We start from the raw sequence: 19,325 nt of genomic DNA on the forward strand, positions 1-19,325 counted from the left end.
ATGTATTACTACTAGTTAGAAATATGGGGCACAAGAAAAAAAAAAAAAAAAAAAAAAAGAAGAAGAAGAAGAAGAAGAAATATGGGTTACAGGTCCCAAGAAAGAGGTAGTTAAGTAAGAGTATCAGATGTAACAGATGGAAGGAAGTGGAGGTGGGTAGAGAAAGGGGAAGGCCTTGGCAGACTGCTCCCAGTTCTAGGGAAGGCAGCTAAGAAGTGAGTGGCAGGAAGGGAGTGGAAGAGGAAATGACAGAGGTCAAGGTATGTACCAATCTAGCAGCAGAGACAGGAGATGGCAGCCATTGAAAGAGAGCCTGGGAGGGTCAGTGGAGGATGCCTTTATCCCCAGGATTTGGGAGGCAGGGACAGAAGGAGCTCCACCAGATGAAGACTAGCCTGACTAGATACTGAGTCCAGGCCAAGAAGAGCTACATAGCAAGAGGCCATCTTAACTATTCTCCCACCAGGGGAAAAGAATTAGAGGGAAAACTGTTTAGGTGACAAAAAGCAGTTTGGAAAGGAAGGTCTCGCTGGAAGTTTGTGCTATGAGGGGACAGATGTGATGCCAGCTTTTTAATAACTGACATATATTTTTTTAAAGATTTATTTATTTATTTATTATATGTAAGTACACTGTAGCTGTCTTCAGACACTCCAGAAGGGGACATCAGATCTTGTTACAGGTGGTTGTGAGCCACCATTTGGTTGCTGGGATTTGAACTCAGGACCTTTGGAAGAGCAGTCGGGTGCTCTTACCCGCTGAGCCATCTCACCAGCCCATAACTGACATATTTTAAATAAATGCCACCAAGCTTTACCTGAGCTTTGCTAAGCCTTGGTATCCAGGGGAGATTGTTCTAAAAGTGAGGCTCTGAGGAACAGCCAGCAGTGGGTGTTTGTGGTCACGTGCTGGGAACCAGATTCAGTGAGAGGGGGAAACAGGGGGGCTTTAGCTAGTCTCGGGGTCTTTTATGAGCTGGCTCATCAGGTCAGGGCATTGACTCCATAGCCTGATCATCTGAGCCTTTTCCACAGGTCCCACAGGTGTAAGGAAAGAGCTGACTCCTAAACGTCACCCTCTGATCGCTGCATGTACTCTGGCATGTGTTCCTCCAGTAAGCGAGTGTAACTTAGAAAAAGAGCTGCAGCAAGGGCATGGTGGAGCATGCCTTAAATCCCAGCACTCGGGAGGCAGAGGCGGGTGGATCTCTGTGAGTGCAAAGCCGGCCTGGTCTACAGAATTAGTCCAGGGTAGCCAGGGCTCTGTTACACAGAGACATCCTGCCTCAAAAGACCAAGAATAAAAAATAAAATAAAATTACATTTTGCCTGCAAGTATGCAAGTGCATTCAAGTGCATTCATTGCCTGCTTGCAGGGCCTGAGGACACCAATAGAGGGCGACAGATCCCCTGGTACCTGAGTTAGATGCTTATGGGCTACCATGTAGATGCTGTAAACCAAATCCATGGGTTTTTGTTGTTGTTGTTTTGGTTTTTTAACAAGAGCAGCAAGCACTCTTAAACACTGAGCTATCTCTCCAGTCCCTAATAAATGTGATTTTTTTTTTGTTTGTTTTTTTCGAGACAGGGTTTCTCTGTGTAGTCCTGGCTGTCCTGGAACTCACTTTGTAGACCAGGCTGGCCTCGAACTCAGAAATCCGCCTGCCTCTGCCTCCCGAGTGCTGGGATTAAAGGCGTGCGCCACCACGCCCGGCGCCAGTTTCTTAATCTTAATACAAAAAGGGCTCACCTCTGCTTGTGGGCTTCCTCTCGTTCTCGAACTCATTATTCGGCCCACACCTGAAGTCCTCCGTACCTCTGACACCTTTCTGATTCTTCTGTTGCAGCAGTGAGATATCTTGATTGCCTTCCTCAACTGGGATCTCTCTCTTTTCGAGGTCAGGCTTAGAGTTAGAAGCTTTAACAGTATAAGGAAGTGGTCATTTCTGCGCACCTACTGCCTGCCTGGAGACTTGGTTCTTTTCTTGTCTCTTCTCTTTTTCTATTCACTATGCCTGATGCCCTAAAAATCACAATCCTCAGCGCTGAAAGGACCAGAGGGGTGGGTGGGCAAGTTTGCTGTTGGAATTATGACTAGGTGGACCCCAGGAGCGGCCAGCAGAGAGCGCGCTGGGACAGAGAGAGAGATCATACCGGGTCTGTCCGCGTAGCCGGCACCGCCAGAGCCGACTTGGGGAGCGCGGACCAGCTCAGCGGCGCACTCGTGTTACTCCCAGGGGGTGCTGTACCAGATAAAAATGATCTCTGTGTAGTGTCGCCCATGTCCTTTCATGTGAAGGAGGCGGCCCTCGGAAAGAGTGACTTAGAGCCGTCTGTAGATTGGGAACCAACCCTTAATTCTGATCGGTGGTGCGTTGTTCCAGGTGCTTACTGCTTAAAAATCTGACTGCTGTGGCGTTTACTGCCTAATGTGTGTTCGGAACATTAAAGGAAATAAAGGATCAAAACCATTTCATATTTTTTAAAAAGTCACGATTAAGATAGGTTAGTTGACACTTGAAGAGACGCTCCTCCCACTCCCCACCACCACCACCCCACCCCACCCCCCGGCCCCGAGACGCAAAGATAGCGAGTTTTAAGCAAACTGCTTGTACAAGGCATGAGCCAGGGGTCCTGCAATCCCGAACCTAAGAAAATCGGAAGTACTCGATGGGAGACACCAGAGCGGCGGCAAGAGGGTCAGGAGGCCAGAGGAGGCTTAAAAGAACTTTCCTGGAGCAAATATAACGTCCTTTAGTTTGCTTGTTTTTAACATATGAGCTCTGCCTGGCCTCAGACTAGTGAATCTTCCTGCCTTGGCTTTCAGAGGGCTGGAATTACAGGTACTATCTACCACACACAACCTAAAAAGAAGGTTTCTTAGTTAGGGTGTTGGTTACATGTATGGATATTTTATTAAAGAGCTGCGCTTTGTTCTAAATCTGTAAACTTTGTTTCTTTTTTTCCCCTCGTTTCTTGAGACATTGTTTCTCACTGTAGCCCAAACTGTCCTGGAACTCACTAGACGACCAAGCTGACTTCAAACTCAGTAAGGTTGCACCGGGGAGGCGAAAGCGAGGGGATCAGGAGCTCAAGGCCAGGCTGTGCTACACAGACCTTGTTTCAAAACCCCCCAAACATAAAAACGGTGCCTGCCCTGGGGTGTGCGTGGACGTTCTGTGCGGGAAGGTACCCCGGGCGGTAGTGGGTGGAGAGTTCGGGCACCGACCGTCTGAAGCGTGGAGGTCAGCGGGCCCCCCTCACTGCAGAACCGCGACTGCCGGCCGCTACCCCCACCCGGGTCGTCAGGGGCAACCTCGGAGGCTCGCCCCGGCCCCGCCTGGCGCGCAGAAGCCAGGTGGCCGTTGAGGCGCCACCAGCCGGTTTGATTTCCCGCGGCCGGTGGAGAGGGGCGGAGGGGGAGGGGAAACGAGCCGGTAGCCAATGGGCTGGGCCGGGTGCATCACGTGGCGGCGGGGAGGCGGGGCCCAGGTGTACTTACGGAGTTGCGGGAGGGGGCCGCAGCTTCAGAGCCGCGTCCAGGAGGCGGGGCCGGCGTGCGGGCCTGGGGGGCTGCGCGGCTACGATTGGCCGGCGGCCGGGAGGCGGGACCTGAGCGCGCCGCTTCAGCCGACCGCGATTGGCCTCGGCTCGGGGCCCGCGGCAGGCGTGCGGGCGAGGCTCGGGGCGCGAGGACCGAGCGGGGTGGCCGGTCCGCGAGCCGGGGGGAGGGGCCGGGGTGGTGGTGGTGGTGGCAGCGGCGGAGGAGGCGGTGGCGGCGGGGGCCGGTACTGGACCCGGCGGGATGAGCGAGGCGGAGGCGTCAGTGGTGGCGACAGCGGCCCCCGCGGCGACGGTGCCCGCGACGGCGGCAGGGGTGGTAGCGGTGGTGGTACCGGTGCCCGCGGGAGAGCCGCAGAAAGCAGGCGGCGGGGCGGGCGGCGGGGGCGGAGCCGCCTCTGGCCCCGCTGCTGGGACCCCCTCAGCGCCCGGCCCTCGCACCCCTGGCAACCAGGCGACGGCGGCCTCGGGGACTCCCGCGCCCCCGGCCCGGAGTCAGGCGGACAAGCCGGTGCTGGGTGAGGGGGGGGCACGCGCTAGGGCGGCTCTGAGGGTCGGCGGGCTGGGAGAGGGGCGGCGGGGTCTGGAAAGCCGAAGGTAGGCCTGGCCCGAAGGACTACCCATAACTAGTCCCGGAGCGGCCGAATAAACTATTAGTGGATTCCGCTGGAGGGAAATCTTGTCGCGCCTTCCGGAGCCGGAGGGCGGGGCAGGCAGGTTCAGCTAAGGCTTTGGGTAGAAAACTAAAAACCTCAGGGTCTGGCCACACCCCTGTTGGCGGGATACTTGGTGTAGTTGACTCTGGTTCTTGTTAGGTAAACCTCTGAGCTTGGGAAACAGGTGGATGGGGTCTCTTTAATAGGAGGGCTAGAACGGCTGTTGAGTTTTGACCCTGAGGGTGGACCAGGTGAGTACCCGGTTCTGGGTGAGAGACCTGAACTCCATAGGAGGTGAGAGCCTAAACCCCACTCAGAAGGAGGGTAAAAGTACTTTTGACACTTCAAGTGAAGCCTGGTTGACTCGCAGCTTATTAGGGAGGCAGGTTAGATTTTAGCTTAGTTTTCTCTCAAAACTCAGCCCAACTCCCGTCTCTTCCCCCATCTTACTATCCCCACTGCATCTCTGCCTGGCAGCAATCCAAGTCCTGGGCACTGTCAAATGGTTCAACGTCCGGAATGGTTACGGATTCATCAACAGGTATCCGAGGAAACCAGGGAGGGGGAGGAACGGGTGTCTTTTCCGAAGTGACCTGTGGGATTGGACACCTTATTTCATCTCTACCCCTGCCAAGGCACATGGTTGTGATGGCCAGCTGAGGCTGGTTGAAAGTCTTTAACCACAGCACAAATGTATGCTTACTGGCAAGAAGAGGCTGCACCCACATCTTCAAGGGCAGCAGAGGCTTAATGATCCAGGAACTTGGCAAACCTGGCCCTGACCTTCCCAGCTCCCCTGTCTCACCTTCTGGTGTTGCTGCATTATTTTTAGCATGCTGTGTGCCTTTGGGGTAGAGTGTTTAAGGCTCCTGGTTGGAGTCCTCACTGATTTCCTGGTTTAGGTCTACACTCCTAGCACCCTCACAACTTCTATCCCTTAAAGAGCTGGGGCTCATTTGAACCACTCACCACCGACCCCTAGACAATAGGACTGAAGCTCCTGTGTGCGGAGAAAGAGAGTGCCTGAGAGGCGGCTTTGCTTCAGCTGCAGCCCCACCCCTTCCAAGCTCTGGGAGAGGCTGGAGCAGATTCTGACCTAGTAGAACCAGGCTCCCCTACTTTAGCCTTCCCCTGCTCAGGCACCCTGCCCAGCCAAGCCCTCCTGGGAGCCTCAGTTCCCTCTTTACAGGCTGACCTTTGTGCAGATCCAAGTTCTTTAGAACATTTGTTCTAGGGAAGGCAGCTTCCTGCAAGGAGTGCTCCTCTCCCTTGTCCTGGGACTAAACCAGAGTCATAGGCAAGGTGGTGACAGAGACTGAGAATATGTCCTTTCGCCCTTGTTCAGTTTGTGTGGAGAGATTGTGGTTCTCCAGGCTAAGGGCAGCTAAGGCTTCGTGTCTGTTTGCAGAATGCTCCTAATGTCGTGTTCTCTTCTCACAGTTGTACACCCCTGGCTCTGGCCCTGTTTTCTCCCTCCTTGAACATAGAAGGAAGGAGCCTGTGGAATTTTCCAACCCCAACAGGGGTTGGAGGGAGAAGGGATCATTGGCCAGGGACAGTTGGACCTGGCACCAGCAGATTCTGAGGTGCCTCTGGGGTAGAAGGTGACGCTGTCCTGGCTCCTTCAAGGTGCCTTTACCACCTCCTACCTTTTCTTACGAAGTCCAAGTCCCTCACTGTGAATTTACAGTGTGCTTCTCTTTGCACCAGCTTTTGGAGCCCTGGTGGCTTGCTCTTCTTGCTCCCAGGGTCCCATCATACCACCAGGAACTGGGACAATGGAGAGGCTGGGCCCATCTTAGGGATGGGCAGGTAGGGAGGCCTCGGTGGAACTGAGTGCCTAGCCCATCACCCCCATAACAACCCACCCTGTTTAACAACCCGCCCTGTTCTGCAGGAACGACACCAAGGAGGACGTCTTTGTTCACCAGGTAAGAGCTAGGCTGGCTTTCTGAGGGGAGGCTTCTCCCTCTCTTTGGAAGCCTTTGCCATAACCCCTAGCTGCACACAATGTAATTCTCTGGCTCTTCACAATAGCCTGCCCATAGCTGGCCTCCCAGCTGACTCAGGTGCCTGCATGAACCACCATTAACCCAACTTTCATTGATCTGCTAAACAGCTGTCAGAGGGGTGTGTGCTGCCCTCAGGGCATGGCATGCCCACCACTTCCTGGAACCTGTTAACACCACAGGAAGGAATCAGGCAATTTTCTGAGGGCAAGGCCAAAGACACTTGGGTGCAGTGAGTCTCAGTGTGTTCTGTGGGCCAGCAGCAGCATCACCTGAATCCTCAGGCCCCGCCCCAAGCCACTGAATTAATCCGACGAGGGGCGGGGCCGGGCACTCTGTTTTAACATGCTCCCAGGTGATTCTGATGCTAGTTTGAGAGCCACTGCTGTGGTGGAAGTGCTCAGTGGGATCGAGGTAAGAAGCACAGTTTTACCCTGAGACAGTTCGGTTCTTCAGCCTTTGTTTTGTTCTTGAGTTCCTACTGCCTCCATGTCTTGAAGTCCTGAGGGATTTTGGGGGGGGGGGAGGACATCTTGGGGATAGCCTCGGACCTCTAGCTCATGACTTTGCCCAACTCATATATTTCTGTCTTGTGGTACTGTGGAGCTGTGCTCCAGGCCCTCCCCCTCTGACCATTTTCCTGCTCTGCCCTCCAGCCCTAGACTCCAATAAAATGTCACCAAAGTGGCGTTGGGTGGAGGCTGAAGCTGGTTCCGGGGACCCTGGCTTTGCTGCCCTCACCTTTCTCATGCCTTTCCCCCCAACCAGACAGCTATTAAGAGGAACAACCCCAGGAAGTTTCTGCGGAGTGTTGGAGATGGGGAGACTGTGGAGTTTGATGTCGTGGAAGGAGAGAAGGTTTGGGAGCTGCTGTGGGGTGGAGTTGGCCAGAACTGTGGGAGGGTGGCCTGGAGGTCAGCCAGTGCTCTGGCCCTCCTGGGACCAGCTCTGCCTCTGGCTGTGAACGCTAGAGCTGCTCTAGGACATGTCCTAAAGAACCCATCCCTGTCACCAGCCAGTAACATGTGGGTTTCTTCTCTTTAGTTCACCAAGCACTACCATGTCTGTTTTCTACACGGGACCCCAGCCCTAACAGGACCCTCAGTCAGTCCTCTGGAATGAAGGAGGGACAGTGGCTCTCTCTATCTCATCCTGTCCTGTCTTTACACTCTGGGGGGAATGTGGCAGTTATTTCTAAGGACAAGTTGTTTCTTCTCAGATGGGTACAAACTCTTTCTGCTGCCCCTCGGGGGGAGGGGACAAAGGAGGAGTGGTTTTGAGGAGTGATAGGGTAGAGGACTTGGGCCTGAAGAAGTGGGACACCAGTGATCTGGCAGGTTTGTAAGTGCTGTGTGTGCTGTCAGAGCAGCTTCTGATTGCTCCCCCTCTACCTCCCCAGGGTGCAGAAGCTGCTAATGTAACTGGGCCTGGGGGGGTACCAGTGAAGGGCAGCCGCTATGCCCCCAATCGACGTAGGTTCCGGAGATTCATCCCTCGGCCTCGCCCAGCTGCCCCACCACCCATGGTGGCAGAGGCTCCCTCGGGTGGGACAGAACCTGGCAGCGAAGGGGAGCGGGCAGAGGACTCGGGGCAGCGACCTAGACGACGGCGCCCACCACCCTTCTTCTATCGAAGGCGGTTTGTGCGAGGCCCTCGGCCCCCCAACCAGCAACAGCCCATAGAGGTGAGAGGAGAGTTGCAGCCAGGGGGCTAGTTCTCTTACATTAGGGAAAGAAGTTGGGGAGTTGTGAGGGCAGAGACCATAGACTGTCATCACAGGAAGTAGAACTAAGAGCAAGGAAGCACCAAAGACCTGGGGCATTCCACAGCCCACCTAGGCCTTTGTATATTCCCAGGGCTCTGATGGGGTAGAACCCAAGGAGACAGCCCCATTGGAGGGTGACCAACAGCAGGGCGACGAACGGGTACCCCCACCCAGATTCCGGCCCAGGTACCGAAGGTAAGGCTGCTGTTTTGCCTTCTCCTTCAGTGTGGCCTGTGTGAAATGACAGATGGGGACAAACCAGGGAGTCTGCCCAGTTCCGGATCCTGTCAGCTTGTTTCTCTTTCTAGGCCTTTCCGCCCCAGGCCACCCCAACAGCCTACCACAGAAGGTGGGGATGGAGAGACCAAGCCCAGCCAAGGCCCCACTGATGGCTCCAGACCTGAGCCCCAACGTCCACGAAACCGTCCCTACTTCCAGCGGCGTCGGCAGCAGCCCCCTGGCCCCCGGCAGCCGATAGCCGCAGAGGTGAGGGTCTTGACACTTTCTGTCCTTTTGCACCTCTACCTTCCTTGTCCCCGTCCCTCTGGCATCCTGCCTGGCCCACCCATGGCAGGCGTTACTCACTAGGAAACCCCTGCACAGGCAGTCAAGCCCAAGGTGCCTTTGCATGTTCCATCCCCATCCCCATCCCCATCCCCACCCCCATCTTTGGGGTGTGAAGTGTGAGAACTGGTCGGAAGGGATGAGAAGAGGAAAGTGAAGAAAATGTTGAAGTAGGAGGTTGTAAACAAGTCTTAATTTACCACTGCTCTTCAGACCTCCGCACCTATCAACAGTGGGGACCCCCCCACCACCATACTGGAGTGATTCCAACTCAGAGGACACCCAGAGCTACCATCTGGTGAGTGCTGCATCTCAGGCCAGCTCACCAAGAGCCTGGGGGTGGATTCTGCCAAGTGACCCTTTATGATTGCCACCCCTTTCTCTCTCTCTCAGGTATCTGCCAGTTTCCAACTGACTCTACCCAGCATCCCCCTCCCCCCTTTCCCATAATTCATGACATCAAAACATCAGCTTTTCCCTTGAGACTCAGGAGGGCCAAAGCACCAGCCTTTGGCTTTTTTCTCTTTTTTTCCCTCTCCCCTAGCATGGGTTGAAGGAAGGGATCCATCCTTATTGTTCCGAGGCATCACCTCCCTCCCTAGTCAGGCTGCGAAGGAACCAGCCAGCTCATACCTCCTCCTGATTGTTTTTCTTCCCCACCCATTTATTTTTTGTTTCCCTTCGACCTCCCCCCCTAACACCTCTGAAGCCATTTTATGAACTGTCATGTGCCACCTGAGCCTCCAGTAAAAACAAAAGCAGGCTTTCTTGTTGTCCTGGTCTCTGGCTCTTCTGTTTGAGGATGAAGACTCACTGGTGGGGCTGAGACCCGAACAGTGGGCAGGGCCTGCTAGTACTTCCTTGCTCCAGTACCCCTAGCTATTCAGTTGTGACATGAACCCTTTCACCAAGAGTAACTGGATCCATAACTGAAGGTGAGGTCTCAGCAGTGCCTGGGCACTTGTGAATACAGTTTATAAACCACTTACTATTCATTTAAGCAGTGGATAAGGACTGGAGAGATGGCTCAGTGGTGAAGAGCACCAACTGCTCTTCCAGAGGTCCTGAGTTCAATTCCCAGCAACCACATGGTGGCTCACAGCCATTTGTAATGGGATCTGATGCCCTCTTCTGTTGTGTCTGAAGACAGCGACAGTGGACTCACATAAAATAAGTAAATCTTTAAGCAGTGGATACAAATCAAAGTAGGGAGCCAGATGTGCCAGCGCCCAGAGAGCTGAGGCAGGGTTCCTAATCTCAAGTCATCCTGAGCCACATACTCTGCTTCCAGAAAACAGATTGTTTTAAAAAGTAGGGCATTTGGAATCAGGCCTGTAAACCAGCTCTCTGGAAGGCTGAGGCAAGAGGTTTGCTACAAGGCAGTGAGATGCTAGTTTTTGGAGGAGGGCAATGAAAGTGGATGTAAATAAGAGACAGAATCTAGAGGCATCGGCACCCTGAGCCCAGGAAGGACAAAGTGGAAGAGGTGAGTGAGGCGTTTTCTTTCTCTCTTAGCACACCCTCCAGTCCCCCCGCACAGGACACTCATCTTCAAACAGTGACTTTATGGATGAATCTCTATATACACATTTAATACAGCAGCCCTTGGGTTTCTGCTCCCTATCCATTTTTCAAAACATACAAAAATACCAAAGGCCCTCCCAGCCGGTGTTTGTAGGCGGCCTTTCAAGTCCCCTCCTGCCCTTAGTTGGTCAGAAGCTTTTGGGTTTAGCGCCCTTCCCGGAGGGGAACAAGAAAGTGTTGGCACCTACACTCGGCAGCCCTGGGAACAAGCTAGGGCCCCAAATGGAGTCTGATGCACTCTACCGTCCTTGCCCTGTCAGGTATGTACTGTTGCGTTCCTTTGCCCGGGAGGGTGGAGCCTGCAGAGAGGCAAGGCTAGATTTTGGGAGGGTGTATCCTTTGCCCTGGAGGGGTCAAGACAACCCCCTTCACCCAGCGCCTGTGTGGTAAGAGTTCAGTGGAAGTGCCAGTTTGGGGGAGGAGTCATAGTTGTAGGAAAGCTCACACACCACCCCTGCTGTTCATCCTGCTGAATTCAGGGCCGCCCCACCCTCCTGCAGATCCCTTCTCTAAAGGGGAGGGAAGTAGTCTAGAGCTGAGTCTGGGCAGGGGCAGGAGGAAGCAGGATGGAGAAAGCCCATCTAGGTGGCCACGGCCTAGCCACACACATAAATAATCCAGAAGAATCACACAAGGGGAATGAGGGGTACATGAACCACCCCTCCCTTCAGCTTCCCCGTTCCCCAGGCTGCTGTTCCTTCAACCTGGAAGTAACAGGGAAGAGAGGGCTAAAGTGCTGCAGAGGAAAGGAGGGAGTCTGGGTGGAGAAGGGGTCTCTCCCACCCCGTTTTGCCCCTCAGTCATTCTCATCTGGCCCTAAGTATTCAAGTTCTGTACTGGGTTTCACCTCCTGCTCTAAAAGGGAAGGTGTCCGTCGGAAGGCAGCTGAGATCTGGTCAAACGTCCGGCCTCTGGTTTCAGGCACTTTTAGGAAGGTGAAGATGAAGAAGCCAAGCAGGAGGACGGCAAATAGAAGGAAGACGTAGGGACCCATAGCATCCTGGGACAGTTGGAGAAAGAAATGTTGACAGAGATGGGAAGCCAGGAGCCAAAGACTAAGGAAATGGGGCTACGTGAAGAACAGGTGTTGCTCCCTTAAGAGGCAGTGGCAATGACCAGAAATGAAAACTTTCAGTGAAAATCTTTAGCGTTTTTTACCCTTTGCTCTCCTAAGTGTATAATTGGAGTAGATTCCTAAACCATTTTTAGCATTAATAGAAAGTTTATACCACTGGGTTTATTTTTTTTTTAGAAGACCTCTAAATCCCTTGATTGTGGTGAAGTAGTTCCACCAGAGTTATCTTCTAGAGACCACCTGTAGGGCTGGGAGTCCCTGACCAGACAGGGAGGGAACTGGGGGGACTTTGCCTTCCCTCTGGCCACGGATGTGGGAAACTGGGCAAAGGGTAGGGAACCTACCGCAACATACTGGAAGCCCATGCCAACGATGAAGTTACAGGTCCAGTTGGAGAAACCAGCGACAGCCATGGCAGCTGGGCGGGGGCCCTGGCTGAAGAGCTCAGCCACAATGAACCAGGGAATGGGGCCAGGGCCAATCTCAAAGAAGGCCACAAAGCCAAATATGGCCACGATGGAGACATAGCTCATGGCTGGAACCCGTTCCTAGAGACCAGGAAGGAATAGCGGAAAGTTTGGTTCTGGCCTCTTCCCCTTGCCTTTGACCCAGAGAACTGAAATCTTCCAGGGCTTATCGGGTGGAAGCTGCCATTCTAGGCTAAAGCAGGCCTAGAACATCCCCTGTCCACTGCCCTTTTAGAGTGTCACATGTTGCCCAATTTGGCCTTGAACTTTCAGGGCCTCCACCTCAGCCTCCCAAGTGGTGCACTGCCCCAGAGCAACGGTTCTGAGTGCTGTCATTCTGTTGGCTACCTCAGGAAGTTTCAAGGTAGAATACTCTGGTTTCTTGCTCTCCTGGCTCTGAAGCTGTGCTTTTGGGGGACATTGTTCCTGAGGTTTCATAGGAACTATTATGCTAGGCCCCAGTGTGGCCAGGGTACCTCAGAAACCTAAACCATAGACGACAGCACCACGGTCCTGGCACAGTCAGCCACAGAGCCTCTTGGGGGTTATCCCCACGGGTAAGACTGCTGTATTCTCAAAGTCCCGAGACCTCACCAGCAGCAGCAGAGCCACGGTCATCAAGATGGCACAGCCACACATGCCTGCCAGGCCCAACAGATGGAGTGTCCGTCGTCCAGCTCGTTCTACTAAGAGCACCTGTAGGGGGAGAGGGGTTGTGTGTGCAGCGGTCAGTTGGCGACAAAGAGTAACCCCAGGGCAACCAGGGCTATGCCACCAGTGGTGTGGCCATTCCACAGGCAAGCAGTTACCGAGACCAACGTGAAGACCGTATTGACCACACCAGCTCCTATGGTGGCGTAGGCTGGCTGTCCCACCCCAGCTGACTCGAAGATGCTGGTTGAATAGTAGAAAACCTAGAAGTGAGGAGCAGGAGAGACAGAGCTAGGGAAGGCTGCTCTTTATTCTAACCACACCAAACCAGACTGAGCCTGAATGCTAATGGAGATGGTGACTTGTTCCCTTCTCCCTTTCCCCAAACTGGTACCTGACCCATGCCTGGGCCTCTATACGTACAGCATTGATGCCCGAGAGCTGTTGGCTAAGTTGCAACACCACTGCGATGATCAGAGGCTGCCGGTGGGTGCGGCTGCCCAGGAGCTGGAGCAAGGACATCGGGCGCTCTCTCTCCAACTTCCGTTTCTCATCCTTTAGCTCAGCCAGTGCATCAGACACATCAGCCCAGCCCGTCAGGCGCTTTAGACCTGGGGGTGGGGAATGTCAGGCTTTATGGAACCTGAGAGGAGGCCCAGGTTACTAGCAAGATGGGGTGGAGGTATGAGCCTGGGCTATATGCAAGGTGAGGGCTCACTCTTTCGGGCAGGCCCCTCCAGGTTCCGGATGATGTAGAGGTATCTGGGGCTCTCGGGACAGAAGGGCAACAGAATCAGCTGCAGGAGAGCAGGGAGTACGGTGAGAGCCAGGAGCAGGGGCCACAGAGTAGCTGTGCCCAGCACAGACTCCAAGCCCAGCACCTATAGGAAAAGACAGGAGAGAGGAAAAGTGACTGCTCTCCTTCCAGCCCAGATACAGGCGTCCGCTCCAACTCCTACTCCAGCTCCCCACAAAGCCAGGTCTTTTTACCTGGGCAACCAGAATGCCAATGACGATGGCCAGTTGGTTGAGTGTTCCCAAGGCACCCCGAAGATGCGTGGGGGCGATTTCTCCCACATACATGGGCACCAACCCTGATGTTAGTCCTGGGCAGAAGGAAGAAGAGAGAGCCGAGGATAGCTGCATATTCCCGCAGAGAAGCCCATACATTAAGGAGAGCAGAGGCACAGAGTAGAGCCGTAGCGCCCGTGGGTACCTGAGTAGGCGCCAATGAGGAACCGTCCGAGAATGAGTATCTCATAGGAGGCTGCGGCATTGGCTAGGCCCATGAGGGCGCCCCCCAACACGGCCAGGACATTGTTGGCCAGCATAGCCCTTTTCCTGGCAGGCACACAGAGAGGAGGACTGGTCACAACACCCACGCTGTGGCCCTCCTTCCGACTCCTCCCCGCCTCTGCCCTCCAGCTCCATACCTTCCCAACCATTGAGAAATGATGCCAATGAGAAAAGAGGAGATCATGCCACCCACGGAGAAGATGGCCACGGAGAGAGCCCAGAGCGTAGTGAGGGTGCCTTGTGGGATTGAATCTGGTCCCCCAGGACCCTGCCTACCCAGCCACGTCGCATTGTAGCTCTGTTCAATTACCTGGTCGGAGGGGGGGGAGGCGAATATGGGAGTGACTCTAGAGACCTTTCTCTTTCCACTGCCTCATGTATCCTGCCCCCCACACCCCAACAGCTGGTAGGTCACTCACCTTCTGTGGGGCATTGATAACCCCAATGTTATAGCCAAACTGAAGGGAGCCAAGCACAGCTGAGAATACAGCAAGGACCAGCGTTCCAGTCACTTGCTGCCGAGGGGGTTCCCCATCCTGGACAGACAGAAACAAAGGAAAGTATGTCATGTAGAGTCATGTTTGACTTCCTTCAGGGGCCCAGGCCCAGATGCAGCATGAAGATTCTGGGCTCCATCCAGCATACTGGATGAGAGAAAGTGGGCCATATTAGGAATTGTACAAAGACCTCACTGTAAACAGAACACCACAGGAGCACAGGAGCCTGGGCGTGTGGGAAAAAACAGATCTCTGTGTCTTACACTACAGGCAAAAGCGTGAGGGTCTGGGCCTCGAAATTCCCCTATGACCTTGAGACAGACTCAGACTTGTGTGACCTTGGATAAGTCACTTCCCCACTCTAAACTGAACCTGGATTTCCTCTTCTGTCAGGTGGTATTGCCTCCCTCGGCTACCTGTCAGTCTGTGAAAACTCTTGCAAAAATCAAAATCAACTATAACAGCATCCCAGACAGTGCCTGTTTTTATAAACTAATATAAATAATGCTGTGTTAACATCAGCTCTAGCCCTCATCTCTTCCTTCTGGAAGTTCTCTCAGCTTGCTCCAGCAGACCTTAAACAGGCCCAAGAATGGCTAGTCCAGAAAGGGCATCTGGGTCATTGCTTTGGGGTAGCCTTTTAGGTCTAGGCCTAGCCAACCCTCAGCTCCTAAACTGGGACCAAGTACTCGGGGATGTGAGGGGGGATTTTAGCAGGGAGAGAGAGCCATGCCCAGGGGAAGAGGGAAGGTAGTGAGTGGTGTGAGGGGCGGTGGCAGTGGTGGCTGCTGCTGGCGGCACAGTCTGTCTCCAAGCGGAAACCTGAGCTGGGGGGGTGGGGTGGGGGCTGACACTCCCCTCTGCCCCTCCACCCACCGCACGGCCAAGAGAAAGTTCAGCCTCCTGGAACACGGCCAGCAGTGGGGGTGGGGGCCCCCCAAGTGCTCGGGTCCTAGAAACACTGTAAATCTGAACAGGTCCCGGAAGGTGAGATTCTGGATCTGCCTTCCCAAATAGAGTCGTGGGCAGAGTGTCACCCGATGCAGAGCACAGTAGAGTAAGAGACAAGTTCTGGATTCCTCAGAATCCAGTCTCTCAGCCTGGGCGCGTAAAGAGTCTCTCGGACCCACTCTGCCTCTTGGCGGATTGGAATTTGACAGTCACGGGTTGTCTGGGCTGAATATAAATAGCCAGCCCCCCATCTCCAACCCCTGCGCCTGCGCAAGAACCACCTCCTAACTGACCCCAACCCCAAACTCAGCCCAAGAAAAACTGGACCAGATTTCCCAATTCGCCCCCCTTTGCTGAACCTTACTTCAGAGCCGATCTGCTGGAAACCCGACGGCATCTTGTTTTAAAAGAAGAAAAGACTCAGGCGCTGCAATAAGAAAAAATGAATAGGGTATAGAGTCCGGGCTTGGCGGGCACGAGACCCCGGCGTTCGGAAGCCGTGTGCAAAGGGCGGGTCTGGTGGGACTCACTGCCACAACCCACGGAACCGGAGAGCACCAAGGCTCTCCGGGATCTAGTGAGACCCGCTTGAGGGGGAAAGATGCTGAGGGCTGAAGCCACCTCCCCACTCCCGCCCCGCCATGGGACCACGCCCTTCACAACACCCATTGGCCAGGAACCCGCACACCCCAAAAGGCCACGCCCCCACCCCTAGCCCTATTGCCGGCTGGGCAGACACGCCCCTAAGGTTCCCGCCTGCCTCTGAGTTTTCAAAGTAGGGTCCTTGGAACAAAAGGCTCTTCCCGCCATCCAAAATCTTGGACTGCGAAATTTCTGAAAGAGCTGAGTGCAGTTGGTCCCCCTGAGAGGTCGAAGAGGAGGGTATGGGCTACATGTACTTGCCAGGGTACGGGGCAACTCCAGCAGGGTGACATAGAGCCCGCGTGTGTGTGTGTCAGAAACAATGCCCCGAAGTAACCCGGAGTGACTATTTTTAGTTCCCACGTTAGGCTCCGCCAAATGTCAGGTCCCGGGTGTCCCAGCCTGTCCCAGGCGGGGGAGGGCAAGGGTGATGGAGCCTTAAAGGGTCCGCGACACGCTTCCCACAAGGAGATGATCCAAGGGACCAATAACTTCCGTTCCCAGTGTATCTGGAGACCGTGCCTGATCGTCCTTTCTTTCCACGTATCTCTGGGCGGCGCGCTGCCTACTGGCCCATCCCCTCCACATAGTCTCTACATTGGTTCTTGGAGGGGACCCAAGGGACAGGTGCTCACGCCAGTCACACCACCCTCCCTGAAGTCCCTGAGCCTCCAGGCATGTGCTGGCCGCGTGGGCGACAAGCTTTCCAGAGTCAGCTACTGTTTTGGGTCTCCAACTGAGAGGGCATGACCTAAGCACGTCCAGGGAGAGAGCTGGCGAAGAATGAGGAGAGAAAGCTCAATTCAGAAAAAGCCCAAGAGAAGTGTAAGGCTTCTGGCGCCACCTAGAGGGAAAGCGAGGAACCTTAGTGGATTGCACCAGGATAGCTAACTTCTGGGGTGGCTCTCCCTTCTTCTAACCCTTTCCCTGAGAGCTCAATAACCTACAACCCAGCCCTCTCTGGAGCGCCAGACAGCTGCCGCCAGAATGGTACCGTTTATATGAGGAACATGTACAAGTATGGACCTCCTTCAAGTTCTTTTTCCCAACGAACTAACCAGCCTCTTTCATGGTGTCTTCTTGTTTGTTTGTTTGTTTGTTTGTTTTTTGGTTTTCGAGACAGGGTTTCTCTGTATAGCCCTGGCTGTCCTGGAACTCACTTTGTAGACCAGGCTCGCCTCGAACTCAGAAATCCGCCTGCCTCTGCCTCCCGAGTGCTGGAGTGCTGGGATTAAAGGCGTGCGCCACCACACCCGGCTGTTCATCGTGTCTTCTTAATGTTGGTGTTTTGACTTCTCTTGCACATTGGTTTTCTTCATCTGTGCCACCACCACTTTAGTCTGGACTATCCTCCCATGACTGCTTTCCTTGTTTCTCCTCTTCTCTGAAGAGGAGGGTGGAGAAGGAAGAAAGATGGCTCAGCAGTTAAAAGCACTGACTGCTTTTCCAGACTCAGGTTTGATTGCCAGCACACACGTGGAAGTGACAACCATCTGTAACTTCAGTTCCAGGGGTTCCAACACCCTTTGCTGGCTTCCACTGGCCCCAGGTACACATGTGGTACCCAGACATATATGCAGGCAAAATGCCCACTCACGTAAAAAATAATAATTGAAAGTAAAAAGAGAGAAGAATGCCCAGGGGTGGTGGAGCACATCTCTAACCCCAAGGCCAGCCTGGTTTACAGAGTGAGTTCCAGAACAGCCAAGGCTTCAAACCAAACCAAAACACCCAAGGTAAACACAACAAAGACAGGAGGGTAGATTACAACATTCAAAGCACATCCCTTTTGTTTTGTTTTTGAGACAGTCTTGCTGTACCTGAAACTGACGTGGAACTCACTATATGTCACACGTTGGCCTGGAAGTTGCTGTTCTGTTCAGACTTCTGAGTGTTGGGACTGTAGATCTGAGGTTCATTCCTGCCTAGAGTCACTGTCTTTTTCTTGTCCTGTGGTCAAATTTGGATTCTCCTACCCAGATCTTCCCCTTAACTGTCCCCTTTCTTGCCTCCACCCCCCTTCTTCCTCTCCATCCTCTCCTTCCTTCCTTTCCTCCCTTTTTTATCCTCCCTGCCCCTCTTTCCCTCTTCCTCCTCCTCCTGGCCTAGAACTTACTGTGTCAGCTAGTCTGACCTTGAATTTGTGATACTGTGGCCTCAGCCTCGTGAGGTCTGGGATTACACTTGGTGCCTTTACCTGTCCCTGCAGCCTGGAATACCAGAGAACTCCTATTCATCCTCTAAAGCAAAGCTCTCGGGGATGGGGAGGTGGCTCAGTGGTTAAGGATATGTGTTGCAGAGGACCCAGGTTAAATTACCAGCAAACTACATGGTGACTCACAACCAACTGCAACTCCAGTTTCAGGTGATCTGACACTCTCTTCTGACCCTCTTGGGTATACATGCGGTACACAGATGTGCATGCAAGCAAAACACCCAAATAAAATAAAATAAATAAATCCAAAGAAAATAAAAATAATTTTAAATGTTCAGTCGGATGCTGGCAGCAGTTGTAGCGGCTCAGTTCTCCTGTAGCTCTCTGTTTCTCTGTTGGTTCTGGAAACGCGGCCTGTGGTGTGACCGTCTCTGATGGTGTCATCAAGGTGTTCAGTGACATGAAAATTCACAAATCCTCAAGGCCAGAAGAAGTGAAGAAGCACAAGAAGGTAGTGCTCTTCTGCCTGAGTGAGGACAAGAAGAACATCATCCTGGAGGAGGGCAAGTCTCGGAAGCAGATGTGGGGCAGACTGTGGGTGAGTCCTCCTACATCACTTTTGTCAGGACGCTGCCAGACAAGGACTGACCGCCACTACACTCTCTGGGATGCAACCAAGGAGAGCGAGATGGAGGACCAACCTGCTGTCATCTTCTGGGCTGCTCAGAGTTGCACCCCTTAAGAGCAAAATAATCTGTGCCAGCTCCAAGGATGCCGTCAAGAAGCTGACAGGAATAAAACATGAATTACAAGCCCCCTGAAGCCTGGCCGAGAAACTAGGTGGCGCTGTGGTCATCTTCCTGGAGGGCAAGCCTCTGAGAGGCTCCTCCAGCCCCTGCCTGGAGCATCTAGCCTGGGCCTGCTCTTGCCTGTGTTGCAGGCTAGCCCTTTCCTGCCAGACCAGAGGGGCTGGGGGGATCCCAGCAGGGGAGAACAATCCCTTCACCCCACTTGCCAAATGTCCCTCCGTCCCACCCTCTGTACTTCCTCGTCCCTCCATTCCCGAGGGTTCTGGCCTTCCCAAACTGCCTTTATTTATTTATTTATTTATTTATTTATTTATTTATTTATTTATATTGAGTACATTGTAGATATCTGAAGAGGGCATCGGATCCCATTATAAATGGTTGTGAGCCACCATGTGGTTGCTGGGAATTGAACGCAGGACCTCCGGAAGAGCAGTCAATGGTCTTAACCACTGAGCCATCATCTCTCCAGCCCCCAAGCTGCTTTTGATCTTCTGATTCCTCTTGGGTTGAAGCAGACCAAGTCCTGTCCCAGGCATCCAGTGGGGGGGGGCGGAGCCTGTATGTTTTGTTTTGTTTTTTAGTGATGCTCCTACTCCTCATCCGTCTTCATCCCATGCTGCCAACTTCCAACTACAATAGTCCCA

At 53.6% G+C, this 19,325-nt stretch overlaps 2 protein-coding genes and 1 pseudogene across 2 annotated transcripts; 2 read left to right on the forward strand and 1 right to left on the reverse strand.

The window, feature by feature from the left end:
* Positions 1 to 3,628: 3,628 nt before the first annotated feature.
* Ybx2 (Y-box binding protein 2) lies at positions 3,629 to 9,320 on the forward strand. The gene is made up of 9 exons (XM_021212787.2): positions 3,629 to 4,078; positions 4,694 to 4,757; positions 6,114 to 6,147; positions 6,994 to 7,083; positions 7,625 to 7,909; positions 8,082 to 8,185; positions 8,299 to 8,476; positions 8,768 to 8,852; positions 8,948 to 9,320. The coding sequence occupies exons 1-8, from the start codon at positions 3,805 to 3,807 to the stop codon at positions 8,816 to 8,818; spliced, it is 1,080 nt and encodes a 359-aa protein (XP_021068446.1). The 5' UTR covers positions 3,629 to 3,804; the 3' UTR covers positions 8,819 to 8,852; positions 8,948 to 9,320.
* A 784-nt stretch (positions 9,321 to 10,104) lies between these two features.
* On the reverse strand, positions 10,105 to 15,670 carry Slc2a4 (solute carrier family 2 member 4). The gene is made up of 11 exons (XM_021211885.2): positions 15,440 to 15,670; positions 14,047 to 14,163; positions 13,765 to 13,937; positions 13,548 to 13,672; positions 13,322 to 13,437; positions 13,050 to 13,212; positions 12,755 to 12,942; positions 12,490 to 12,594; positions 12,275 to 12,376; positions 11,558 to 11,761; positions 10,105 to 11,138 (listed from the first exon to the last, which is right to left on the reverse strand). The coding sequence occupies exons 1-11, from the start codon at positions 15,470 to 15,472 to the stop codon at positions 10,935 to 10,937; spliced, it is 1,530 nt and encodes a 509-aa protein (XP_021067544.1). The 5' UTR covers positions 15,473 to 15,670; the 3' UTR covers positions 10,105 to 10,934.
* A 425-nt stretch (positions 15,671 to 16,095) lies between these two features.
* LOC110331803 lies at positions 16,096 to 18,817 on the forward strand (annotated as a pseudogene).
* The last annotated feature ends 508 nt before the right edge of the window (positions 18,818 to 19,325 follow it).

The sequence above is a fragment of the Mus pahari genome, chromosome 14 (genome assembly GCF_900095145.1).
Source record: "Mus pahari chromosome 14, PAHARI_EIJ_v1.1, whole genome shotgun sequence".
In the NCBI taxonomy this organism is placed as follows: Eukaryota; Metazoa; Chordata; class Mammalia; order Rodentia; family Muridae; genus Mus; species Mus pahari.